This window comes from Mustela putorius, unplaced genomic scaffold (assembly GCF_011764305.1).
Source record: "Mustela putorius furo isolate JIRA1106 unplaced genomic scaffold, ASM1176430v1.1 tig00000145_pilon_pilon_pilon, whole genome shotgun sequence".
Classification (NCBI taxonomy): domain Eukaryota; kingdom Metazoa; phylum Chordata; class Mammalia; order Carnivora; family Mustelidae; genus Mustela; species Mustela putorius.
This window is the reverse complement of record NW_025421294.1, coordinates 20,266,212-20,293,512: the sequence shown is the minus strand read 5'-3', so window position 1 is coordinate 20,293,512 and position 27,301 is coordinate 20,266,212. Positions and strand designations below refer to the sequence as shown.

The 27,301-nt window shown below is 40.6% G+C and overlaps 1 protein-coding gene and 1 pseudogene across 6 annotated transcripts in view; both read right to left on the bottom strand.

Annotated features, from left to right (window-relative positions):
- Positions 1–27,301, bottom strand: part of DIAPH1 (diaphanous related formin 1) — a 93,628-nt gene that overhangs the window by 46,982 nt on the left and 19,345 nt on the right. For 2 of the 6 annotated variants that reach the window (XM_004744762.3, XM_045075366.1), the window contains exons 2-18: positions 20,967–20,993; positions 19,814–19,969; positions 17,278–17,379; positions 16,804–16,934; positions 16,546–16,632; positions 15,433–15,496; positions 14,123–14,262; positions 12,562–12,670; positions 11,507–11,617; positions 11,217–11,335; positions 10,455–10,571; positions 9,729–9,844; positions 9,139–9,203; positions 7,660–7,839; positions 6,169–6,921; positions 5,206–5,320; positions 4,703–4,711 (exon numbers count right to left, since the gene is read on the bottom strand). In XM_004744762.3, coding sequence (XP_004744819.1) covers positions 4,703–4,711; positions 5,206–5,320; positions 6,169–6,921; positions 7,660–7,839; positions 9,139–9,203; positions 9,729–9,844; positions 10,455–10,571; positions 11,217–11,335; positions 11,507–11,617; positions 12,562–12,670; positions 14,123–14,262; positions 15,433–15,496; positions 16,546–16,632; positions 16,804–16,934; positions 17,278–17,379; positions 19,814–19,969; positions 20,967–20,993 — 2,401 coding nt within the window. The remainder of the gene's footprint in view (positions 1–4,702; positions 4,712–5,205; positions 5,321–6,168; positions 6,922–7,659; positions 7,840–9,138; positions 9,204–9,728; positions 9,845–10,454; positions 10,572–11,216; positions 11,336–11,506; positions 11,618–12,561; positions 12,671–14,122; positions 14,263–15,432; positions 15,497–16,545; positions 16,633–16,803; positions 16,935–17,277; positions 17,380–19,813; positions 19,970–20,966; positions 20,994–27,301) is intronic. The other 4 variants (XM_045075363.1, XM_045075364.1, XM_004744763.3 and 1 more) reach the window with 4 other exon arrangements.
- LOC123390849 lies at positions 14,759–14,904 on the bottom strand (annotated as a pseudogene).

The window sequence follows — 27,301 nt, the reverse complement described above, 5'->3', positions numbered from 1 at the left end:
CAAACCCTGGGCTCTTGCAGGCTATCGGGAAGTCTGCACTGGGTTTGACAAAGAGTCAAATCCTAACTAGAATACAGTTATTGTTTATAAAATTCTTAGCTCCCGGTCAAGATCTTCCTTTTTACCAGAGTTCTTTCTAAATTACTGCTGAAAACCACCTGGAGAACTGTTCTGATGCTCAAAATTCCCACAGTGCACCTCATACTTTAACAGGGAGGGGGTCTAACACTACATATTGACCAATGCACACGTACTGAGAGTAACTAGCTTATGGACCTCAGGAGCTCCAAAGGTTTTTGGAAGAAAGGAATAAACCTAAACAGGAAATTGCCACTATACTTAGGACATCAGTTAGCACTTCCCACAGTTTCAACACATACCATTTTTCATGGGATCATGTCATCAACAAAAGAGAATAAAAGAGAAAGCTGAATGAAAAACTAGTTATCTCATTCATACAAATAATGACCTCGGTCACCACAGTGATGAAAATGCTCCCCCGAAAAAGTTAGGGAAAAAAAAAAAAAGTTTAACTACTGAACACGTTCCCAAGGAATTCAAGAGAGTCAACAAAGAGACTACAATAAAACACTCTTTGCTGATCGCCATAAGGATGGTAAGAAAGTGCAAAGAACTCAAAGTTTTATAGTACTGCCTATCAGCTCTGAATTCATAATATTCCCTGACAAAGAATAAACAGAGTAAATCTATGATTTATAGGAAGTCAAGAGTTCAAAAACAAGAGACTAATCTTGTTTGAGAAAATGTAGTATACATAGAAGACTGGCTCGCCTCTCTGGTTTCTTCTCTGAATACAAAGGCTCACGTCTTCCTGAACCATAATGACGCAGTGACTGGAGATCCCTGACCACAGGAGGCAGGTGTAAAGAGTGAGGCGGGTGTTCTTGTTAATGTCTATTCCTAGAGTATACAGGAAGTTTTGGCTATCAGTAAAATATAAGGGGGATACAGCCATGTCTGACAAATAACAGTGACCTGTGTTTATCAAGTGAGAGAGGAAATAATGCAATATTATGAAAACTTCATGTACAAATAACTTCCTCATCAAATCTGGTAATCAATGGCCTAAAATCATCTAAGCAGGGCTTTCACTGGACTAGATAAGCAGGCCTTATTTCTCCAATTGGATTCATTTTGTTACAGTTGAATATACTAGAAACAGAACATGTTTCCTCTTCTTCACCCCTAAATATCCAGCATTTCACCTACTTTCCCTAATCTATTGCTCCTTTTCTGTACTAAGAGTCACCTGCCAGTTCAAGGACTAAAGAGAAGTGCCTGAATGAATGAAGTGGTGGCAAAAGCCAGCAAATCCCCTTCTTTCATCTTTTGTCTGGATCTGAACTTCCAGAAGTTCTTAGGACAAGGACATAGGCTTCTGGGAAGCAGAAGTCACACACCCTGGGGTCTGAATCTGGTCTCTGGCACTTACGATATAGCCTAGGAAAATTATTCAAGCTGTGTCTCTAATTCCTTATCTGAAGGACAGAATATTTATGGAGTGGTAATGAGTATTCATCTATCATTTAACTGTATCATCAATAGTCAGACTATGAATAAGAGACTGGAAACTGAAACTGGCTACCTATTTTAAAAAATGGGATTAAGGATAAAGATCTGAAATTTTATACTGGACATGTTTAAAGTACCAGAAACAAAAGAAACCTTGCTTTCATACTGAGGAGATGTGGGTCCTCTAAGCACTCACCTCTGAAGGTGCTAAAGCTTGATTTTCCTTTGCTGAGAAAAACTTTAAATAAGAAACCAAAGCCTTTTTTTTACTAAGTGTTTCTGGGTTGTTGTGAGCAAGGGGGACTACCGGGAAGTCTAAACCGAGTTTGCCAGCCTGAGCACCAAGAGAAGTTATTCAAAATCGTATCAGGAAAGGCAAAGGCAAATTAGTCAGCACAATCACAGTGGGAGCTACACATGGCATGGGGTCCCTACAGCACTTCTGGCGGCTAGCTGAGGCCCCTGCAAATGGTATTAAAGCACCTATTTTGTTCCCAAGAGACACGTTCAACACACCCCAACACTCTAATACCTCTTGCATCACAGATTTACAGACTAATGCAAAGGAAAAGAGAGCAGGTAAACAGAGAAGGAAAAAATAAATCAGACAACATTAAAAATCCAAAGAAGAAAGAATTTTTAAAAGGGGGAGGTGGTTCTTATTTGGGGGAAATGAATGATAACAGACACAGCAAGGGTGACGAGCAGCAGGGAAGTTCTGTTGTGTCTGAGTGTTGTGGGTCACTCAGTCAGGTAAACAGTAAACACTCAGGATTGTATCTGACAGGAAAATTACATCATTAAGATTTAGAATGTCTGGAAAACTGCTCATGATTTAATTTTCGAGAACATATCCCCTAGTGTTTCCTAATGGAAAAACGAGGAAATTAAGACAGAGTGCCAATTTAACACCTGAAAGTGCTAACTGAAGCTAAAGATATCTTTTAACTTAAAAAAAAAATTTTATTTATTTTATGAGAGAGAGAGCACGCGCGCGCATGGAGGGTGGGTGTCAGAGGGAGAAGCAGACACCCTGCCGAGCAGAGCTGAATGCAGGACTTGATCCTAGCTGGGACTGCGGGATCATGACCCAAGCCAAAGGCAGCCACCTAAACAAGTGAGCCATCCAGGTGCCCAAGAAGCTAAGGACATTTAAAGACTAGCTAGGAATTTCCTTCATCACAAGAGCAGCAATCTAGTAGCATGGATTACTACTATCTGAAAATCAATACTCCATTAAACTAAATCAACCAAGTCATATTCATTTTTTTTCCCAGATTAAGATATAAAATTTTCTAAGAATGACTTTTGGGGGGAAAAAAGAGCCAAGGCTGGTAGAAAGTTAAAACCTTCAATGAAAAGAAAGTAGTCTAGGGCAGAATCTGAAAGTTGAAAGAGCATTAAAAAAATGTGGTTACAAGGGCGCCTGGGTGGCTCAGTGGATTAAACCGCTGCCTTCGGCTCAGGTCATGATCCCAGGGTCCTGGGATCGAGCTCCATATGGAACTCTCTGCTCAGCAGGGAGCCTGCTTCCCTCTCTCTCTCTCTGCCTGCCTCTCTGACGGCTTGTAATCTCTCTCTGTCGGCTTATAATCTCTGTGTGTCAAATAAATAAAATCTTTAAAAAAAAATGTGGTTACATGGCTGAAAATGAGAAAAGATAAGATAGGGTCTTGCTGGGGTTTTGTTTTGTTTTGTTTAAGATTTTATTTATTTATTTGAGAGAGAGACAGTGAGAGAGAGCATGAAAAGAGAGACGGTCAGAGGGAAAAGCAGACTCCCCGTGGAGCTGGGAGCCCAATGTAGGACTCAATCCCAGGACTCCAGGATCATGAACTGAGCTGAAGGCAGTTGCTTAACCAACTGAGCCACCCAGGTGCCCGTTGCTGAAGTATTTTTAAAACACTATCAATTAAAACACTATCAATTTTTAAAACACTATCAGTGAAAATAAAATGCCCAGGAAAACCATGAAAGTGCAGAAAACCTCACTACAATCACTAGTAATACAAATGTACAGAAGAAGGGGGTGGCCGAGGTGGGAGGAAAGGGGCCCAGCCAGCATACAGGTGCAGTGGTGCTCAGAGCACATGTGTGAGAAAGGGACTTATACCAGAGGCCAACGCAGGGGTAGATTCTGTGAACTTACAAATTAGGATATCATTTGATTTTGAGTTTCTCTGTCCAACTAGTCTTCGCTGATATACTAGAATAGCCTAAAGAGTCATTATCCCTGGATTTTTCACTAAGCAGGTAGAAGTCAACCCCTTGGCTGCACTTTAGTTCAGCGGATGACAGCTCTTCTAGAGTACAAGGCCACTTTGCCCTGAGTGAAAGGCAAGAAGTCACACCTGAGCCCAGCAATCTTATACTCTCGGGTAGGGGCCACCAAGGGCACCTAGCAGTGTTAGGCTCCTTCAAAGAACAAAGTGCAGGCTGGTTCCATCAGTTCACTTAAGGAAAAAATAATACTAAATGCTTATTTACTGGGGGTGAGGTGGGGGTGGCAGAGAGAAGAGGGGGAAATGCTCAAAAGTTGCACTTAATTTTCATCACTAGGGTCAAAATATACCTCTAAGGAAACAAATAAACTGTAAGGTGGAAATACAAAATTATTAGGCTATATAACTGTCATTAAATTCAAACACTGAGTCTCTCAGGGGAAATAACTACAAGTGCCCTGTCACAAGGCAGCACAAAACCACAAGAATTAGGAAGTGAAGAAAGAAGAGGGCAAAACAGATCAGTTCTTCTAGAACAAAGGGGAAGATATGAAGGTGAAAAAGAAAAGCAAGAATTTATGCAAAAAACCATGGACCAGAAGACAAGATCACTGGATCTGGTCATTTGACTTTGGACAAGATACATATATTCATTTCAAACATCCTACAGAATGGAGATAATACACAACCTGCTTATTTCTTAAGATTTCTGGGCAGGTCCAAGAAATAGTATGTGTTATAGCACTTGGAAGACTATAAAACACAACAGTAATGTAAGTTGATGGTATTAGTACTTAAGGAGTCCCTCGCTTTCTGAAGAAAGAACAACTACATGGCAGCTTTGACTTATCTCATCTCAGTTTTCTAAAGAGAAATTCCTTTACATCTGTTACATCTTGTCTCTAATGTTCAAGATACCCAATTAAAAGGCTATTCTGTATTCTTACCTTTTGAAGCTGGAAGAACAAAGGGCCAGGAAGATGAAAGCATCAGATATTGAAAAGAAATGGAAGAAAAGAAAAAGAATCACACATGGTTGTTATTGTAGACAGTCACTTAATTACCTAACCTGTTAAAGACTGGCCCAACCCTTATTAATTACGTTTGTAGGCCTGGGATGGTACCTTAAAGATAGTGCCAGAATCCGTTCAAAAGTATTATCAAAATGGGCCCCATAATGAGCTTTATGTCACCTTAATCTCATATCCCCAACATGTTATACTGATAAAAAATACTTACAGGTGAAAAACATTGGGGAAGAAAAATACGAAAACACAAGTTTTCTTTCCCAACCCCAGTGTCCCCATAATACAAAAATATCTTAATTTCTTCTGAATGGGAAAAAACACCTCTTCAATCCTCACCCAGGGAAGGGAAGGAATGGGAGACTGACTTAAAGGATACTCAAAGTCCTATACTAGACCTGTGCATGAAAGAGGAAGGTACTCACTCTTGGTCTGGGCAGAAAAGGTCAGAGTAAGTTTGGCGAAAAGTTCATTGTTCTCAAAGCGGTCCTCTTTCACCTTTGTCCAGAAGCAGTCCTGGGACAGGTCCTCAGCAACAAACTGTGGATATGGGGAGGGTGTTAAGTGTTACTAAGTGGAGCCCTGTACTTTCCATCCTAGAAAACTGACCAAGATGCGGGTGAGGTGGGTGGTAGCTCTAAGTAATGTCTTACTAGAGTGACCAACTAGAGACACGGAAGAACTGTGCCCCACATGGAAGGACATAGTGCTTCCAGTTCATTCAAGAGTTAGGTTCACTTATGCTGCTTATCCTCCTTCTAACCTCAAATCCTCTAAACTGAAAAGTACTGAGGCTGTGTTTCACATCTTCCCTTATTCTACATTATATTCTCCCCATCAATTTGGCTAACTATGACATACTTGTTCATTTTATAAGTAAACCCCTAAGCTCCTTTTATTTGGTTTCTGGGAGCAGAAGGCTGAAGCAGAATCATAGGAGCCTCGAACACAGAGAGGAAATAATACTGTGCCATGAACACATGTCTTCTATAGCTCATTTACGGGGAAGAGATAGCAGAGCGTATCCATCAATCCACAGCTCTCAGATCAGCACCTTTATCAGCAGCTTACAGCCTGGTGAAATGACTATTATCAAACTGTGGATAACCATGGCACTCATATCCTCAAAGAAAAGGCCAAAAACATTAACTTAAGGATATGTTTAGGTTTTGTAGCAGAGTAAAAGGCTCAAAGAATTCTCCAAAGTGATGTCTGGCACACAGAAGATGCCTAGTATGTGCTGAGTAAACATAGGCCAAGAGTGAAACCTGAAGATAGAAAGTTGCCAACCATAAGAAACGGAAGCCCACCTGGGCACAAAATACAAAGCAGGAAACTAAATTGGTTTCTTAAGATCTATTGAAGAAAAAATGGACAGAAATTCTCACCTTGGACCAGTTTGGCCTTCGGAGTTGCACCTCTGGCTTATAAAGCTTCTTTGGGGTCAATCCAAATGGCAGAACTGGGGCTGCAGGAACTCCAAATCCAAAAGGGGGAGGTGGAGGCATACCCATTCCAGGTGGAGGTGGAGGAATTCCAGGACCTCCAGGAATTGGAGGGGGTGGAGGGATTCCAGGACCACCAGGAAGAGGTGGAGGGGGAGGTGGCATTCCTGCTCCTCCAGGCAAGGGAGGAGGAGGTGGGGGGATACCAGCACTCCCAGGCAAAGGAGGGGGTGGGGGGATACCAGTACTCCCAGCCAAAGGAGGAGGTGGGGAGATGACAGTAGCCCCAGGCAAAGGAGGGGGTGGGGGGATGCTAGCACCCCCAGGCAAAGGAGGGGGTGGGGGGATGCTAGCACCCCCAGGCAAAGGAGGGGGTGGGGGGATGCCAGCTTCCCCAGGCAAAAGAGGTGGTACAGAGGAGCCAACACTTCCAGGCAAAGGAGGGGGCGGGGGGATATAAGCATGCCCAGGCAAAGGAGGGGGAGGTGGTGGAGGAGGAATGGTATCACCTCCAGGAAGAGGAGGTGGTGGAGGTATGGTAAGCTCTCTTGGTAAAGGAGGGGCTGGGGGTGGAGTAATAGTGCCAGGAGCAAGGGGAACAGTAGCACTGCTAGGAGGGGCTACAGCAGTAACTGCAGCAGAGAGAGAAGCCATTTCTTTCTTGGCATCTTCCAGTTCCTTGGACAGCTTGGCAACCTAGAGGAACATCAATGGAAGAACTCTTCACTCCACTTCAGGGACCACTGGGGTTGGAAAGGACCTAAAAATTACTTAATCCAGAGTTCTCTTTTTAAGCATAAAGACACTGAAAGGAGTCAGACAGATGAAATGATTCATCCAAAGTCAAATAGATATTTAGAATTCAGGTCTTCAAGTTCTTAGTTCAGCATGCTTTGCATTCAAAAAGCAACTTTAATCTTTATGTTAAATTCTCCCTTTAATTAGAAAATGCAAAGTTCAAGTAAATCAAATATTCTGGTGAGATAGGCACATAAGTGATCAAGTTATCAGATATCATGTATCATTTAAATAACTGTAACTGCAAAGAGTGTGGGCATTAATCTGCCCAGAAATAGTTTAACTAAGGGAAAATTAGCAAACATATTTAGTTTTTTGGGATTTTACTCCTGAATTTATGAGATGACTTTTAGTTTTATTCCTGGGTAGTTCTATGACTCCTTTTATTCTCTATATTATTTATTTTCCAAATTTTCTATCTTGTGTGTTACAGTAAATGATTTTTAAAAGATGCAATCACCTATTGTTAAAGATGATTTTTAAATGATTTTTAAAAGATGCATCATCTAACTAGATCACCTACTGGTAACTAAACCTTCCCTAGGAGTAAGATGACTGACTCCTGCTCCAAGACAGGCCCATCATGAGGCTGCTGACGGCACACAGGTCACTCTGCCTTCCCTGCTCAGACATTACCTCTCCTGTGAGCTGAGACACCTCTGCTTCCAAGTCCTGTTTCTCTGTGGCAATCTGCTGCTTTTCAGAATTCAAGACATCCTTTTCTCCCTGAAGATCCTGGAGCTTCTGCTCAAAGTCGCTTTCCATCTTTTTCATTTCTACCTGTAGCTCATGTCGGGCTGTTAACTCTGAGTCCAACTAAAGGAGAAAGGAATTAGGGTCCTAGTAAACTGTCCAGGAAGAAGCAGAGTGTTATTCCCCAAAATTCACTGTTTTGTCCCAATCCTTTACAGAGCTCACTTTCCCAGGAAAGGACTGGGAAAAAAGGCCACTATAATTTTGAATTCAAAATCAGGGTTAAAGAAGAGGGAACCAGAGATTATTTCCAGTCTCTCTAATTTGGGAGTTCTAAAAACAAACATAAAACAACCTAAGACAAATATTGTGCGATTTCGCTTATACATGGAATTTAAAAAACAAATGAACGAACAAAAACAAGCAGAAATGAGCTGATAAACAGAGAAAAAAGAGGTGTTTGCCAGACGGAATGGGGGTGGGGGTGGGCAAAATGGGTGAAGGAATGGAAGGTAGAGGCTTCCAGAAATGAAGTCACAGGAATGAAAGGTACAGCAGAGGGAATATAGTGAACCATATCATAAGAGTGTTGTGTGGTGACAGACGGCAGTTACACTTGTGCAGAGCACGGTATAATGTACAGACTTGTCAAATAACTATGTTGTGCACCTACAACTAACCTAACATTGTGTGTCAACTGTATTTCAATTAAAAAACAAACAAACAGGGCGCCTGGGTGGCTCGGTCAGTCAAGCATCCGACTCTTGATTGCATCTCAGGTCACGATCTCAGAATTGTGAGACTGAGCCCTGTGTCAGGCTCAGCACTCAGCATGGAGTCTGCTTAAGATTCTCTTCCTCTCCCTATGCTCCTCCCCCCACCGCCCCCTGCGCTTGCTTAAAATAAAAGGGGAGGGGTGGCAAAAACAACAAGAACAAACCTAAAAATTTTTAAAAAATTTTTAACATTGTTAAGACATTTACACCAGAGCAGCTATGGTGTATAATCCCAACTGCTTCTAGGAGAAAAATCCATCAACCACAACAGAAGTCCTAACAACTGAAGAGAAATAAGGAATTGAGACATATTCCAGTCCCTGTTGTTCTGGGGTAAGTGGCCTGAGATGCCAGCAAAACCCCAGGAACGGTTATACATGAGAGTCATCTGTAGTTCCTGTCCTACCCAGGGGCTCCCGAACTGCGGACCACTAACTCCTCCACATCATGTCCACGTTAGTTTCTCCAGGGACGAACCTATGCCAGAAAGGTTCCCCCAGGAACTGCTACTGTGTGCTGAATGCTTGCGAAATATCACAGGTAACAGTTTCACGTGTCAGAAAAAATATCATAATTCTTAAAAAGAAAAAAAGAAGAAAAGAAAAAAGAAAGGCCCTCAATTGTTTGATCTCTCACACACACACACCTTCTTTTCCAGTTCTGTAGCTTTGGCTTCAGATTTCTCCACCTTTGTTTTATCAATCATTTGATCTGAAAAGAAAGAGTCAAGTAAGTGAAGCTCCCAGTTCTCTTGTCTTTCCCTCTTACTACCTCCAACCTTCAATATAACCAAAGGACAATCTTTTATCCATTTGCTTATTTTTATTATCCTTCTTAACGTTCTGCTCTAGACAAAGAAATGGAGCTTTCAGTTAAGTTCAACAGGCAATTTCTGAGTGCTTGTTATACAGTAAGGCCACCGTGCTGGATGACCTGGAGAGTGCCCGCCCACAAGTGATACTTAAGAATCTGTGAGACCAGCAGGAATCACAGATAATAGGTAAAGTCCCTTCAAAAGGTAAGGTAATGTTTGAGTATGGGTAAATTTTAGATTTACAGAACAATAAACTAAAGGTCTCTGTATTCCTAGCACAGAAGTTGGTTATCACCTAAAGACAAAAATGGAAATACCTGGAGACTAGAAAGATATCTTTCCTGAAAATTTCACTGGAAGAAAGAGAAAACATGAAAGGCAGAGCAATGTTTTAAGGAGACAGATCGGAGGAACATACTTACCAATCAACCCCTCAATATCAATCTGAAGATGCCGGCACTTGAAGTCAGGATCAGCCCCATTCTTGTGCAAAACTATTTGAGAAATACATTCTTCAATCAACTTATAGTACTGTGGCCTATGGAAGAAGAGAAGAAGGCTATCAGAGGAAAACCAAAATATAATTTTCTGAAGCATTCAGGATCAGGAAAAGTTAACTGCTTTGATAAGAGAGAGACCTGAGGGGACGTGTTCCTGAAAAGACCTTTTCATAGAACTAGCAGACATCCACTGCCATGTTAGGAAACTCACTATTGTACAACAGCTACCCATCTTCTTCAGATAATCAAAACTTGTTGCTATCAACCTCCTGGTGCCAATCATTTCCCATCTAAAACTCAGGCTCAAGCCTTTCTGTAACAGACAGCACTACCCCTGAACCTCTTCTAGGCAACCTGAAAGAACCTGAAATGGGTACCTCCCTTTGCTATCATCATCACCCCACCTCACCTCTCCTCTCTCCAAAAAAAGGACATTTTACTTATATAGTCTGACCTCCTCCATAAGGATGCTTTTCAGTCAGATTAAAAGGACAACTAACAACTCCTTTTATATCTGTGACTAAAAATGAACTGTAATCCTTGCCTTTGTCTCTTCTTTTTCCCTTTACAGACAGTCTTTGAATTTAAGGATTTTGCTCTCTCTACCTAGGCTCAAATTCAATACTTCTCACAGGTATACCATCTTACCTGGCCTCATAGTCATTTCGGACCAAGAGCAGGTGCTGCAGGATGGACAAGAAGTGTGGCTCTGCCTTTGAATCCTTCACTGTGTTTAATAGAATCTGGAAGACATCACTGAAGTCAGTGAAAAAGAGGAAGAAGCTAAGGAAAGCATATATTTAGAAACCATGTTTGACAGGTGGACTGCCCTGCTCTTGGCAAAAGTCACAAGATGCTACTTCTATTCTAACAGCTGCCTCTCCTGTAAATTATCCCAAATTTTAAGCTCCATAAGCTTCCTTAGGATGAAGGGCCAGTGAGCTGGGTGGTGGTATACACAAAGATAAAGGATTCCCAATACTTGGCCTGGAGATGAAGCAGTAGGCAGAAGTGAAAAGGTAACTGCACACAAGTCACTTGTGGCAAAAAGCAGTATGCAGCCAAACCATTCCCTCAGTCTCAGGGACACAGAGAAGAAAGCAAAATTACAAGCCCACCCCTGGCTTATGCATATTCTCCAAAGACCAGCTCTACACCACAGTAAGCTAAGATTTCATATTCTAGGAGGTCCATACTTATTTTGATAGATACTTCCATTTCAAGGAACCCACAGATCTCTGGTCCATGCTGAGGGAAATAAAGCCCACAGCAATCAAAAGACACCTGCCTCATCTACTGAGAAGACACACAGACTGATGCCCTGTTCTGAGTCATCACCCCACACCATTCCAATACAGGGATCTATACTGAATGTCTCATGTGTCCTGAACCCAGTTCATAAAAGGATATTCCATCTCCATTCGAATGTCATCCAGCCGTCCCTTCAGGTCATAGGAATCTTCTTCTCCTTGCTCATCAAACACATTTAATTGCACTCTCATATCATCGTTTTCAATCTCTCGAAGGTCCTGTCAACAACCAAAGTACAAGTCAGGGAACCCAGAAGTGTCCTCTGCTGGCTAGAAACCCAACCCTTTCAACCTGGTTCTTAAACAGAAAGCCAAAGTGACACTAGAGATGATGGGGTCATGAGAGCCGGCAGTGAAGCGTGGCTGTCCTCTTGGAGAGCTGTGACTCACCTGCAACACCTGATGCAGCCCCAAGCGCATCAGTTCACTTCGGATGTGCACTCGAAAGTCAAGTTCTTCAGCTGGTGTGATAAGAGCATTGATCAGCTGCAAACAGCCCACCTAAAGTAAGAAAATTCAGAAGCATGTCATTGCTGATTCCTAGGGACCAAGATTCCATTCTCTTTACATGCAAATGTAGAAGATGCAGTACAAAACGGTAAGAACAGCTTCTTTTTAGAGCAGTAAGACCTGATTTGAGCCCAGGTGTGGAGAGCTCAGAGGTCTAAATGCTTCCAAGGATTTGATGGGAGACTTTGTTCTCAGCCTTGGCTTTCCTAGCATATAAATAGAGAGAATGCCTTTTCCCCCATCTCATAATAAGGAAAGCTGCTCTTTCTCTGCCTTCTTGGAGAGAAGAATAATCATTTTCCCTTCAGAACAAATCCTGAAATATAAAACATATACAGATGCAACTCATTTCATTGCATTTCACTTTATCACACTGCACTATATAATATGGTTTTGTTTTTTTGGTTTTTTTTTTTTTTTTTACAAGTTGAAAGTCTGTGGCAACCCTATATCAAGCAAGTTTATCAGTGCTAATTTTCCAACAGCACTTGTTCACTCACTCTTATCTCTGTGTCGTAGTTTAGTAATTCTCAGAATATTTCAAACTTTTTCATTATTATTTTATTTGTCATGATCATCTGTGATCAGTGATTATGACATACTGAATGCTCATATGATAGTTACCGTTTTTAAGCAATAAAATATTTAATTAAGGTGGCTACATTGTTGTAGACATAATGCTATTTACACTTAATAAACCATGGTATAGAGTAAACATAACTTTTACATGCATGAAACTAGGAAACCCAAAAATTCATGTAACTCACTTTACTGAGATACTGGTTTTATTTTAATGTTCTGGAAGCAAATCTGCAGTATCTCCAAGGAATGCCTGTAGCTGGGAACCATTCCATGTGTTCTATTAAAAGGTCAAATGAACCTAAGTCCTTCCATCTTGAGTTCTATTCTTGGACAGTTTTGGAGGATATACTTGCCTTGAGTGCAATGGAGGTCCCACTTTTTAATCCATCCAACAATGGCTGGAAGCGTTCCACCTCATCCATCTCAGCTCTTTCTGTCATCGCCGTCAAAACCCTTTCATTCCTGCCCAGGAGAAAGGAAAGGGAGAGAAATGTCTAAGTGCCCTGCCACAGACAGGCATAGCAAGTAAATTATACAGGGGCACAGATCAGTTAGAAAATAGAACATTATCAACTGTCCAGACTTCCATTATTCTCCTCATCACCTAAGGCAGGGGTCAGAATCTGGTGAAAGCTAAGGACAATCTCCTCAGAAAAATTTATTTCCTAAAACCCATTCCTAGACTCTTATCTACGGATACCAAATTAGAACACCTGTTCTATGGAGTATAAACTAGGATAACTTTTGGAAGGGTAGATAACAGTATCAATTTTAAGGGCACATAACTTTTGGCATACTTCTAGAAACCTATCCAACATAAATGCATAAATGTGAAATAATGTATGTACAAAGATGTTCATTATGGCATTATTTGTAGCAGTAAAACTTCTTATCACCTAGAGCAAGGGCCAGAATCTGCTAAGAAAAAAAAAATTTTCACCTAAAATGTCTAGCAACACGGAAACTGTTAAATTATGGGACATACATACTATGGAATGCTAACCAGCCAGTAAAGTTAAGGTAGATCTTTAAGTACCAACATAGAAAGATGTTTAAGATCAACTGTTAAATTAACCAAAAAAAAAAAAAGAAAGAAAGAAAAGGTGCAAAGAAATGAATGCTATGATTTAGTTTTATTAAACCAAACTGTTTCATAGCAATATAAATCCATTCTTTGCATGTGATTTGTTTTATAGGCATAAGCCATCATTCCTTAATTCTAACATTCTATCTTTTGGAGTGACAGAAAACATCTTGGAATCCAAGAAATACAATTTATTTGCGCTAGGAAAAAAAATATAAGACTATACCGAAGCCATTAACACTGGTTGCCTCTGCAGAAAAGGATTTACTGAAGGGATGAGGCTATTAAATTTCACTTTATATGTTTCTTTTCTGTTTGAATTTAAAAAATAAAGTTGTGTTACTTCTGAATTAAAAAAACAAAGTAAATGTAACCCCTGCCTTAGGCGATAGAGACAGTAACAGACACCTTGCAGATCACCCCTCTGATAACCACCAGTATGCTGAGGACGGCGCCAAACACCTCATAGTCCTTCTTAAACATTATGATTCAGTATCTTACCTAGTATTTAAGATATAGTGGACACCCAATCAACTCAATTTTCCTCTAGACTAGGGAAGGTGGTCATAAAGAGAATGGAGGGGGCCTGGTGGAGCCTGGGTGGCTCAGTCATTAACCATCTGCCTTCGGTTCAAGGTCATGATCCCAGGGTCCTGGGATCGAGCCCCACATCAGGCTCCCTACTCAGTGGGAAGCCTGCTTCTCCCTCTCTCACTCCCCTTGCTTGTGTTCCTTCTCTTGCTGTCTCTCTGTCAAATAAATACATCTTTAAAAAAAAAAAAGAGAGAGAGAGAGAGAGAATAGAGAAGAGCTATAACCCAGTTACATACATGTCCTCTGGCTGTGGTAAGATACAAAGAGCAGAGAGCAGCTTAGCTGCATCAATCATCATGTTGGGAACAGCTGGATCCATGGCTCTGACCAGCAGCAGGATTCCTTCTTCTGTTTCCAGCATGGTCTTGATTCCAAACTGGAAGGATAAGAATAGAGAAGGGAGGCTTAATGATGACAGCATTTGACCAAGGACTAAGTTGGGGTGGTTATAGGTTCAATGATGTCCCCCTAAATTCTTATGTTGAAGTCCTAAGCCCCAATACCTCAGAATATGACCTTATTTGGAAATAGGGTCACTGGCAGATGTGATTAGGTAAGTTACAACAAGCTCATACTAGAGTATGGTAGACCCTTAATCCAGTATGACTGTGGTCCCCGTAACTAGGAAACATGTCAACACAGATATGCACAGTAGACCACCACCTTGTGAACACAAAGGCGGACCCTGGGGTGAGGCATCTAAAAGCCATGGAATGCCAAAGACTGACAGCAAGCTACCAGAAGCCAGAAGAGAGGCATGGAACATACACTCTCCCTCACAGCCTTCGGAAGGACTCAATACTACCAAATACCTAAATACTTGGATTTACGGCCTCCAAGAACTGTGACAATATATTTCTGTTGTTTAATACACAGTTTGTAGTGCTTTGTTATAACAGCCACAGCAAACTAATACAGGAGGAGACCTCTTCCTAGCATAGCTAAATAGGGATATAAATACAACACAATTTTATATTAGATACTACACTTGATCTTAGCCAAAAGGCTGAGAAGCAATACAATTTTATATTAGATACAACACAATTCCAGGCCTTCAAAAAAAAAAAAAAATAACAAAATTAAATAATGAGGAAGACAGATCTGCACTCTGGAGCAAACACCTGTGAGATCCCAGAGGGAGAAAGGAAGGAGGGAAGGAAGGAAGGAAGGAAAGAACAAATGAAAGAAAAGAAGCAGGGAAGGAAGAAGGGTAAGGTAGCTTGATTCTATAGTAGGAAGAGTACGGAACACAAACAAACAAAAAATAAATCTTCCCAAAATAATAAATACAGACTAGGAAATTCAAGAATTAGCAAAACAAAGTATAAAAAGAGGAAAGAAAATGAGCCTACCTTCTGAAACAGACATCAGAACTGGGAAAAAAAGGTCCACAGAAACATACATATGTGGCCATCAAAAAGCTGTAATACTAAAAGGAAAAGCTAACAGTCTTGAACTTTATATTCCTAGGTCCTTTTTAGAGTTTACCAATAGAAAAGAACAGGGGTTATGATGATGGTTGGAATGAGAATGGGAAAAATCTCACCTTATTGTTCATAAACGCTTTCAAGCAACGGATGATCTCATGCTTGTTACGGCTATCGTAGCTTCTGTGTGTAAAAGACATACTTCATTAGTTCTCTTTATTGTATACCCCTCTCCCATTTGACTTTTCAATCTTGAACACACAGGTCTTTGGAACATCCCCAACTAGTAGCTGAGTAAATTCTAGGACACAGCAATTTGCCTTGAAACACTGACAAAAACAGGTTGAGGGGAACTGCCACCATCAGACCTCTGATTAATCTTCTCGTAATCCAAAAATTTAGTACTACATTAAAATCTTTTAACTCCCTTTAGGTTTCTTTTTTTTTTTTTTTTTAATTTTTATTTATTTATTTGACAGACAGAGATCACAAGTAGGCAGAGAGGCAGGCAGAGAGAGGGGAGGAAGCAGGCTCCCTGCTGAGCAGAGAGCCCGATGCAGGGTTCATTCTCAGGACCCTGAGATCATGACCTGAGCCGAAGGCAGAAGCTTAATCAACTGAGCCACCCAGGCGCCCCTCCCTTTAGGTTTCTAAGTGCTAAATTAGATCAGGAGTATATCCCATCTATTACTGCCTGCCTCACTAAGTCAAAGGCTTCAAGCCTGTCCATTCAGGAGGTAGGGGCCCTATGTTTGGTTTTGGAAAGATCATAAGAAGTAGAGAAGTCGCTATGGGTCAGGCTGACTTCAAGGTAGCCTAAGACAGTCCAAGATATCCCAAGAACTATTCCAACCCTGAAGACTGTCAGAAAATTAGCCCCAAATTTATCAAGAATATTTTAAGACTTTTGAATGGGATATAACCAGGAATGGGTCCCAAGGGAGCTCTGAATGAATGTTGACTCCACTTCCAGATTGGGTAAGAACCTATGCTGGCAGACCCACAATCTTATGTGGTCCACAGCCTATGTTATCCACTGTGCTCCTCTTCCCTCTGCTATATCTGTAATCACTCATCCTCTAGTTTGCCCAAAGACAAACCCTCTTTGCAATTAACAGCATATTCTCCTAGTCTACAATTTCTCATTTTAGTGGCATTTTCTCCTATAGAGCAAACAGCTAAGTCCCCTAATACCCTCCACCGAAAATATGTCAGAGGTTGGAAGTCCTCACCCAGGAGTCTCCTCTCTCTCATCATGGAGTCGTTTAAGGATATCCAATAAAGAGGCCAGACCCTCAGCACCAAATGTTTGCACCCAGCTGTAAGGAGTTGACAGAGACAATGCAATATTAAATCAGTATTTATCCACCCAAACAACTCTTTACCCCCAATCCAGAACTCTCAAACATCCTCACTCCTCTGATCTTCAATACCCACCAATAAATCCTAACCCTGGGATCTCACTCTTGTTACCACCTCAGAATCCTCACCTGACAGGGTTGTTGTTGAGGGAGACACGAAGGGATTCCAGGCAGGTGAGCAGAGGCATATCCCGCAAGCCTGACCTCAACTCCTGAATGTACATCATAGCAGACCTAGAGCTCTCCTTCTGGCTCATGCCCTAGACAGGAACATATGGGAAGGTCAATACTGGATGCAGTCATAAACTGGACTAGCATTAGTCATTACCTTTCGAATATCAAGCCAGACACACATTACACACAGCACCAAATTCTGTGGGACTCAGAATTTCCCATCTCATTCCCCACACACACTTCATGAGGACTGAATGAGGTAAAAAAGTATCTTAATAACAGTAACTTGAATGACAGTAAAACATGAGTATATAACAGAATAAAATAAGACTGATGCAGACATAAAATGTTCTACAACACTGGCAAAAGAAACAGGTCCAAGATAAGGGCAGAGTCTCCCATGACATGGGTAGCTGCCCCAGGACTCACAGCCTTAGACGTGTGCAAGTATTGGGACACCATCTCCCTCTTGATGATTATGTCCTTCTCCCTCAAAGGCTGCTGTTTCTCCTCATTCAGGTTCATATCCAACTAGTAGACAGAGGGGGGGGGGGAAGGAAGAAAATAAAACTGCATCAAATTCCTTATAAGTTTTCAGTGTTTAATATTTAGTATATTTAGTCAAGAGTTAAACACATTAAATCCTTACTGAGTCAGTAAATTTTCCTGATCGCTTGAGATTTAAGCTATTACGGATTATGAAAATTCCTCAGGGATGTTAATGGTTAACACTCTAGCCTAAATTCCTACAGACACTTTTATACACAATGTTTTTCCTAACAAATATATACTCTTAAGCTAGATGAAAATTCTATTTTTTATTACTGAAACAAAAGAACACATTATGTTTTTTTGTACTTGGAATGGTCTTAAGAATCTCTTCTGGATGACCAGTATCTTCCGAACCCTTAAGATCTGCACCACTCTAGGGTGTAAACACTCATTAGCATTGGTTAACTCAGTCTTTGTACAAACTCCTTTCCCACGAAGAAAGAACTAGAAACCCTGTAATAAAGCCCCTCAAACAGATGTAACTTGGATATGGTATTGAGGAAAAAGCTCAACTTGAGCCTGTTACGTGTACGGCCATGTGTCTGAGCCCACTGCCTCAGTGAGCACAAATTTAACCCAGTAAGTCCAAAATATTATTTGAAATGGGGAAAGGGTAGGGGAAAAACAGATACATTCCAGTTCTTCTCTGTCTCCAGCTGTATGTGTGTGTGAGAGAAAAAGAGAAGGAAACACTGTCCCTAAATAGTAAAACAAATGTGATGTTTTTCTGACTCAATTCCTGCTGCTTTTTTCCTCCTTTTACATATATACTGAACACAGAAGTTGCAAAGTGGGGGCCTTCAGGCTGAATCAGACCCAAAGACACGGTATGTTTTGCTTAGCTAGTTCAACATTTTAAATCTGGAAGACTTTATATAAAGGATGTAATCATCAAATTTCAGATTTCTGCATAACTCTATGGATCAGTTTCCTCCACCAATTTTTTATAGTGATAGCAAGGATAAAAGAGACAGACAAAAACCTATGAGGAAATAAAATTTAAAAGAACATTAGTACAAGAGACTTTATGTGGAATTGTGATTTGAATGAACAGTTTTATTTTATTTTATTTTATTTTTATTCATTTGACAGAGATCACAAGTAGGCAGAGAAGCAGGCAGAGAGAGAGAAGGAAGCAGGCTCCCTGCTGAGCAGAGTGCCAGATGAGGGGCCCAATTCCAGGACCCCAGGATCATGACCTGAGCCGAAGGCAGAAGCTTTAACCCACTGAGCCACTCAAGCACCCTGAATGAACAGTTTTTTAAAGAAAATGACCAACTGGTAAAATCTGAATGCTAACTATAATAGTTGATACTATTAAACAATTACTGTTTTTCAAGAATTGAAGATTTCTAACTTCTTTAGAAAAACAAAAATATCTGGTACTATTGGGCATTTCCAAATGGAGTGCTACAGAAGCTACTGGCATTGAACTGTGGCTGGCCCTCTTCACAAAAACACCTGAAGTCCTTCTGCATTTGACCACAGTCCCTCCTCCTTTTCATCACTCACTATCTGGCTTAACTTATTGTTCCTGCCTTCTTGGCCCTGAAAACATGTACATTTGCAATTCAAGCCCAAAAGATGGTCTTGGGCTCTCACAGCACTTGGACTGAGAGACAAACTGAAAGCTATAGTGAAAAAGAATAATAGTACTGGCTTAGTGTTTATTATATACCAGGCCCAATGTTAAGAATTTTATGCCCATGCTTTTATTAAGTTAGGCCTGCCACTAGTCTCTGTTTGAATCTGAAACCATCTATCAAGGCAATATATAGGTCATAGGAAACCTCAGAACCATGTACTCACAACTTTCCCAGACCTATTAGGACTACTGTGCATTCGCTGAATGTCCTGCTCACTCAGTGTCCCTCACGGAGGACATGAAATCAAGTCACATCCCTGTGCATTTCATTACTCAACTGACTTCATCCACAATCTTTAAAGGTCTTCTAGGAATTACAGCATCAGAATTATCTCTCCAGATTCACCACTAAATAGAAGACCGTGGGTAAATGATGACTTTCCATGCCTCAGTCTCCTTTCATATAGAATTGATTGCAAATGCTTTAAAACTTTATCCACCCTGGCTAACCCAAAAGTGGTCTCCACACCACCACATAAGTTGGTCCACTTGCCTAAGGTCTTTGTGGTTAACATATAGTTGTGCCGAAGGACATTAACAAGGTGGGCATCCATTAGATATGTCCAAGTCTAACTCATCGATTTCCATCTATGGACTGGTACTTGTATATTTAGTCCCTTTGTTAATAGGACTATTAAGACATTCTCTGTTAAACCTGAAATTTTTTGTAATTAAGGGCTAATTAAGGGGGATCATGCCCAAAAGAGTGCCCACCAGGCCCATAAATGCATTTTCAGAAAAAAAGCAGTTTTGGGGTGGAAAACTTACCAGCATCTGTTCAAAGAGTACTAGAACTTGCTCATCTGAAACATCTTGCAATGACTGTGCTGTGGGATCATCCCCGTATGAAGCAGAAGAATTTCTATGAGCAGAATTGGGCTTTTCCTTCTCCTTCTTAATTCTCATGCTGGTAAATCTCTCCAGCTGAGAAAGAGAAAAAATTATTAGCGATCCATTTTCATTCACACAACATACCACACATGAAGTAGTCAACTCTCTAACTTCTTATACGTGCATGGTTCCTCTGGTTTGTGGGCACTTTAAGATTCTTCTAACATTAAAACAAGAAATCTCTTACCTAATTTAGTATACTCATTCTGTACTCCCATCTTCATCCAAAAGTAAGAGGACTGAAGTATTAAGATTTGAAACCTCTCTACAAAGAGAATACCTTGTTCTTGAGTTCTCTGGACATTTCTAAGCCCTTCAGCAATACAGAACTGAAAACACCTCACGTATAGAGTTAGCTCAGTAAAATGCTAAAATGCCATTTGTTTCCTTCAGAGGGTCCCTCCCTTCCAGAGCTGAGTATGAACACAGATTTTAGTAGGTATAGGTCATAAAGAATAAACAAGTAAACGCCTTAAAACCAGGAACCAGTACTTTCTGTACATTTCATGTACATTTCTTCTGTACACTCCAAAGCCCCTGTGTTATAGAGGCAGCAAAAGTTCAATATACGGTCTTCAAAATCCCCTTTGTAAAGAATACAGTGTACTTCAGGGGTATATATGCTGTCTCTCTGCCAACCCAAGACTCATGACCCATTCCCCAAACCTCAAGTACAGATGCTCAAACCAAAGAGCCACCAGTAAGCTGAAGTTTATTAGCTGTTTGAAAATAACAGTAAGTATCTTCAAGCATTGTGGGATTTCAAGCGATGGGAGTAGCATTCAGACTGCAAGTCAGTTATGAGTTTAAAGAATGTGGCTACCCTCAGAAGCCAAAGAAATGTCCCAGGGGGATGCATGCAATGGGCCAAACACAGAGCAAAGAGTTCGGGAAAAAATTTGGGGAGGTTCTGAGAATAGAACCAACATCACCATTTCAAGTTATAGAAAGTCAAAGTTATGACAAGTGGTAAATATCACAGTGGAGGAAATGAGCTGGAACATGCACATGCTGAACAAAATTTCCTTACCTCATCTGCCATGAGCCGCTTCAGAGTCTAAGAAACAAGAAAAAGAAGGGAAAAGAAAAAGAAGATAGATCAGTGGAATTCCCCAACACCAAATGGGTTGGGGGGAGAAAAAGAGTAAGTTGAAAGGATCTAAGGTACTTTCTACAACCTAAAGATTTCAGCAAACTATTCCTTACCACATTCTCCCATGTAAGGGGCATGAAGGAGTTTCAAGGTCACTAACATATGACTCTTTGGCAGGGAAAACAAATAGAGAACCGCAAGGACTCTAAGATGACCACTATGCATATGAAACATGCTTAACTTCATCAGTAAACAAGGGAATGCAAACTAAAACCACAAAATGAGATATCACTTCACACTCTCACAGATGGCAATCATTTTCTTGTCTGTCTGGTTGGAGAGAAGTGGGAGCTCTCACACAGTCAGCAGTAATGTAAATTGCTATGGCCACTGTGGAAAACAGCATGGCATTATCTAATAAAGTTAAATACACACACATACAACTCAACACATCAATTTCAATAAATCTATCCTGCAGAAACTTGCATGTATGTACCAGGATGTATGGAACAAGAATGATCACAGTAACACTAAAACAATATCTAAAACAGAGAACAAGCCAAAGAGCCATCAAGAATAGAATGGGTAACCTGGTACCATGTACAATGGGGAACAATTACACAGAGAAATTAAACGAACTCACAAACATTAAAACTAAATGAGTTATGTCTTTTATATTCAGCTTAAAAACATGTCAACTATATTATTATTTAGGAGGTAAAATTATAAACGAATGATTATCACAAATGTCAAAACCATGCTTAGTTGGGCTGAGTGGACAAGTTGTGACTGCATAAGGGGACAAAGGGGCTTCTGAGGTGCTCATAATATTTCATTTTTTGACACAGATGATTGTTACATGGGTGTTTGGTTTAATAATTCTGTGTTCTATGTTCTCTTCCATATACATGCTGTACTTAAAAAAAATAGCAGGGATGATAAAGCAGGAATTCTTTGTCCTAATACCTCATTTTAAACCGTATTTCATTATCTTAATGTTTTTACAAGAATATATATAGTAAAGGCCTCTTGACTAACCTTCCTCAACTAATGAAAAACTAGGGGCGCCTGGGTGGCTCAGTCATTAAGCAACTGCCTTCGGCTCAGGTCATGGTCCCAGAATCTTGGGATGGAGCCGAGAATCAGGCTCCCTGCTCAGCAGGAAGCCTGATTCTCCCTCTCCCACTCCCCCTGCTTGTGTTCCCTTTCTTGCTGTCTCTCTCTCTCTGTGTGTCAAATAAATAAGTAAAATCTTTTAAAAAGGTGGGGGGCACCTGGGTGGCTCAGTGGGTTAAGCCTAAGCCTTCATTCAGCTCAGGTCATGATCCCAGGGTCCTGGGATCGAGCCCCGCATTGGGCTCTCTGCTCAGCGGGGAGCCTGCTTCCTCTTCTCTCTCTCTGCCTGCCTCTCTGCCTACTTGTGATAGGTCAAATAAATAAAATCTTAAAAAAAAAAAAAAAGAAAGAAAGAAAGATAAGATGGGACACCCGAGTGGCTCAGTGGATTAAGGTCTCTGCCTTCGGCTCAGGTCAAGATCCCAGGGTCCTAGGAAGGAGCCCCATACTGGGCTCTCTGCTTAGCAGGGGGCCTGCTTCCTCTTCTCTCTCTGCCTACTTGTCATCTTTGTCAAATAAATAAATATTTTAAAAAAAATATTCTCCCCTACCAAAAAAAAAGAAGAAAAGAAAGAAAGAAAAATAGCTCTCACCCTGCCGCAGAGCTATTTTACTAACCTTTTTCCGGATAAGAAAAAACCTCTACCATTATGTTCATGTTCCCCACGTCAGACTTTAATTATATCTGGTTAAATAATGAATCAACTTTTCTCTCCATGGTCCAGAGGAGGTCAAGCTTCCACTGACTGAGGACTAATCACAAACCTGAAGCTTTAAGAACCTTGCTCAGCATCAACAGAATTTACAGTTACTTTGTGTGTGCCGCTTACTGGGGAGAGAAGGCAGAAGGATGGTGAGGCAGGCGGCAACACTGAAGGAGACTAACACTTCCTTTTGTCACCATCCTTATTCACAGGGGAAACAAGGTACAAAAAGGATGAGTATGTACAATTTAACCACTGCCAAGATTAAACTTAAGTGCACCTACCTAGAGTAACTGCTTCCAGAAACTTGTACTCCAAACTCAAAATGTTCCTTCATAACCAAGCAACAACCCTAACAATTCTGGGATGGATATAACACAGGGAACAGAACCTGGGGCTAATGAATCAGTGCCAGTTGGATTGCTCACAGCTGCAGGCTAGGTTAAAGAAAAGGAAACCAGCAACCGGTTCCTTCTGCCTACAGTTTCATTTCTCTTCGTTCATCCCTACTACCACTACGTAAACTTTTGCCATTATTATCTCCTGCTCAACTTACTGCAAAAACTTCTTAACTGATCTCCCTGCCTCCAGTCCGGTCTACCTTACACCAATCCATTCTCCATACTGTATCCACGGGTAATCTTTCTAAAATGCCACACTGTCCACAGTATTTCCTCATTTAAAACCTTTCAATGGCTCCCAACTGTCACAAACCCTCTACTTCAAACTCTATCTTCTGGGCATCCTGAACGAGCTGCAGGTCCACAAACAGATCTTGCTGTCTCACCACCCCAGACTTTCCTTAGGCTGCTACTTCCCTCAGTCTAGACTTTGCTTTCAAGGCTAACTACAACAGGCCCTGCAATAGGATACCAACTCTAATTGGACAAATACCTCTCCTTATGTTTCCACTGTAATAGGTGCTTGTCTGTCTTGTGGCACTGGTTGTGGATTACAGTTGTCTTTTGACTGTCCGCCTCCTCTGCTCCTTTCCAGACTAAGTTCCTTCACGGCAGAGCCTGAGACTTGGTCACTGTATTTCCTACAAACAGATACCATAATCTGGGGCTGCTTTCCTAAACTGCCAAGAGCCCTGAAAAAACTCTGAAATCAATTCATTGTGTCAATGAAAAAAACTGAAGCCTAGGGACGCCTGGGTGGCTCAGTGGGTTAAGCCGCTGCCTTCGGCTCAGGTCATGATCTCAGGGTCCTGGGATCGAGTCCCACATCGGGCTCTCTGCTCAGCGGGGGGCCTGCTTCCCTTCCTCTCTCTCTGCCTGCCTCTCTGCCTACTTGTGATTTCTCTCTGTCAAATAAATAAATAAAATCTTTAAAAAAAAAAACAAAACTGAAGCCTAGACAGGTAGAGTAAATCACTGAGGTCACGTGATCAGAAACAAGCTGGGTATGAACGCTAGTCTTCAGATTCCAAAGCCTAAAATCTTTGCATTCCCCAAATTCTTCGGCCTTGTTCCCATTTAAGGCCCATACTCTTGCCTTTAGAAACAAAAGTGAATATATCTTTTCATAATAAGGAAGATACCACATTCTCTTGCTTTCTTTGGTGCATTACTAAAAACATTTAATTACTTTAACAAAATTATCCACACTTTAGCGCTCAGTTTTGAGTATGGACAGTAAAAATGATGCCTACAGGATCAAAGTTGAACTTTCCCAAAATGTTCAACAGAGGGCAGCAACTACCAGCAAAGCGAATCACCCTATAGGCAAAAGTCTGTTTAAAAACCCAACAAAACGCCCCAAGAGCAAGCTCAATTCAATTACTGAAATGTAAACCGCTGCTAGAGTGTACTACTGAGTGTGTATTGTTTACTTACTATTATGCGTTTTTCTTATAGATCCTCTGTATACTATGCTTGCAAACAGTAAGCTTTACTCAGTATTTTAATTATATCCTTAGTTGTGCTGTGGATTCTGATAAAGAACAAGAATTCCCAGATCATAAAACATATAAATGACTAAAAATAGGGGTATCCAGGAAGACAAATGCTCCTGGAGTTGTATTTGTGCCTCATCCCCCAGATGCTCAAGCTTTTGTCATTTTCTTTCATCACCCTACCTGTCTCTTAATGCTTCTACTCTCACCATTCTCCTTGCCTGCTGTCAATTCTCTTCTGCCCCCAAACCCCAAATCAAACCCTTCCTCTCCTAACCTGCTGGGACTAAATACTTCATCTTCCTGTTGCTCCTACTGAGTCTTCCTCTAAAACCTTTAACTACAGTTACTGAAAGAAGCATACATACTAAACGAAATCTTTTTAAAAATATCAAAATCTGCTCATGAATACAGATTAATAGTAACTTAAATAAAAGACAGTAGACTGAACAAAGCACCTAATTTCTCCCCTTTTGAAAACCTTCTAAATCTACAGAAAAAGATTTGTTTTGCAAAGAAAACAATGATGGAAGGAAGGAGACTATCAGGTTGGGAAGAGTAAGAACAGCACAACTTCAACCAAATTTTGAAGCTGGGAAATAGACTAGTGGTAAACCCAAAAGACCTAAGAAAGCTGAAAACACAATAACCAATTGTAATTATATTTAAAGACTATCGAAAGGCACAAGAATTAGCAGCATGAGGTACCTATGGAAATGGGGGCTGGAAGGAGGAGGAGCCTAAAAATAAAACTGGCTGGCAGCTGTTTAAGAAGCAGTTCCTACACTGGATGGAGCTCAATTTCAGGACCCTGGGATCAGGACCCAAGCCAAGATCAAGAGTCAGACACTTAACTGACTGAGCCACCCACGTGCCCCAAATTGTATTTAATATTAAATAAATTTAAATTTACAAACTAATATTATATTATTATTATTAAACTTAAGTATGTTTGGAAAATCCTGGATATGTGAATCTACTTTCACCCATAAATTTTATCAAATCTAAATATACTTCAACTTCGGGCGCCTGGGTAACTCAGTCAGTTAAGCGTCCAACTCTCAGTTCCAGCTCAGGTCACCTCAGGGTTGTCAGATGGAGCGCCATGTAGGGCTCTACACTCAGTGTGGAGCCTGCTCCATCCTCCTCCTCTGCCTCTGTCCCTCCTCTACTATCCACCCAACCCCTTCCCCATGCACTCATATTCTCTTTAAAATAAATAAAATCTTTAAATATACCCCAACTATTTTTTAACAAAAATTGAGCATATATATTGAGATGTGCTATAAATGTAAAACATACACTGGAGTCCAACTTAGTGTTAAGAACAATATAAAACATTCCATTAATGCTGTTATATGTATTACATACTAAAATCTTGTTATATATTGGATTACCTAAATTAGTATTATTAAAATTAATTTCACGTTTCTTTTTGCTTTTTTCTTCTTGCCTTTTTCTGTGGCTGCCAGAAAATCTGAAATTACATATGCGACTCACATTATATATCTATTATACAGGTCTATTCTATAGTAAAGTGCATAGTTAACATACTTTATCTGTGCATCTTGAGTTTCCAATCAGTTAGTCCCTTACTTCTTTTTCCCCTCTTAAAGTAGGCTCCATGCCCAGCATGGCATCCAACATGGGGCTTGAACTCATGACCCTGAGATCAAGATATGCACTGAGATCAAAGGCCAAATTCCTAACCAACTGAGCCACCCAGGCCCCTCTTGTTAGGCCCTCATTCTTAAATATTAGCAGACAACCCAGTTTATCAGACATTTGAAAAACGCCTAGACTAACGTAAGATTGGGGGCGGGGTCTGTCATTCAGACTATGCTAAAAGATTTTAAAAATCACTAATATCCACAAAAGGGAACATAATGCCATTTTAAAAAGAAACATTCAGACAAAAAAAAACCTGTAGAAGTTGAAGGTAAGAGAACAGAAACTCAAGAGAAAGCTCAATAGAAAGACTAGAAGTTAAGAATTGAGGAAATCTCCCAAAAAGCAGAACAAAAACACAAAGATGGAAAAATAAGAGAGAAAAGATAAGCAAAGATGATTCAATACACAAATAGGAGAAAACAGGGGAGAAAGTTACCAAAGAAATAATCCAAGAATATTTCCCAATACCAAAGGGTAATTAAGTCTCCAGCAGAATGTATAAAAATAGACCACACAGAGGCATATTATGATGAAATTTCAAAACACTGAATACAAAGAAAATTCTACAAGATTTGACAGAAGGGAGAGAAATTGGTAATATACAAAGTAACAAGAACAAATTTGGGTTTTTTAACAATACACCAAAAGATAGATGACAACAGAACAAGCCTTTTATTTATTTAAGATTTTTTAAAATTTATTTGACAGAGAGGGAACACAAGCAGGGGGAGTGGGAAAGGGAGAAGTAGGCTTCCCGCTAAGCAGGGAGCCTGATGTGGGGCTCGATCCCAGGATCCTGGATCATGATTTGAGCCAAAGGCAGACAATGACTGAGCTACCTAGGCACCCTCCAGAACAAGGCTTTTAAAAATATGAAAAATATA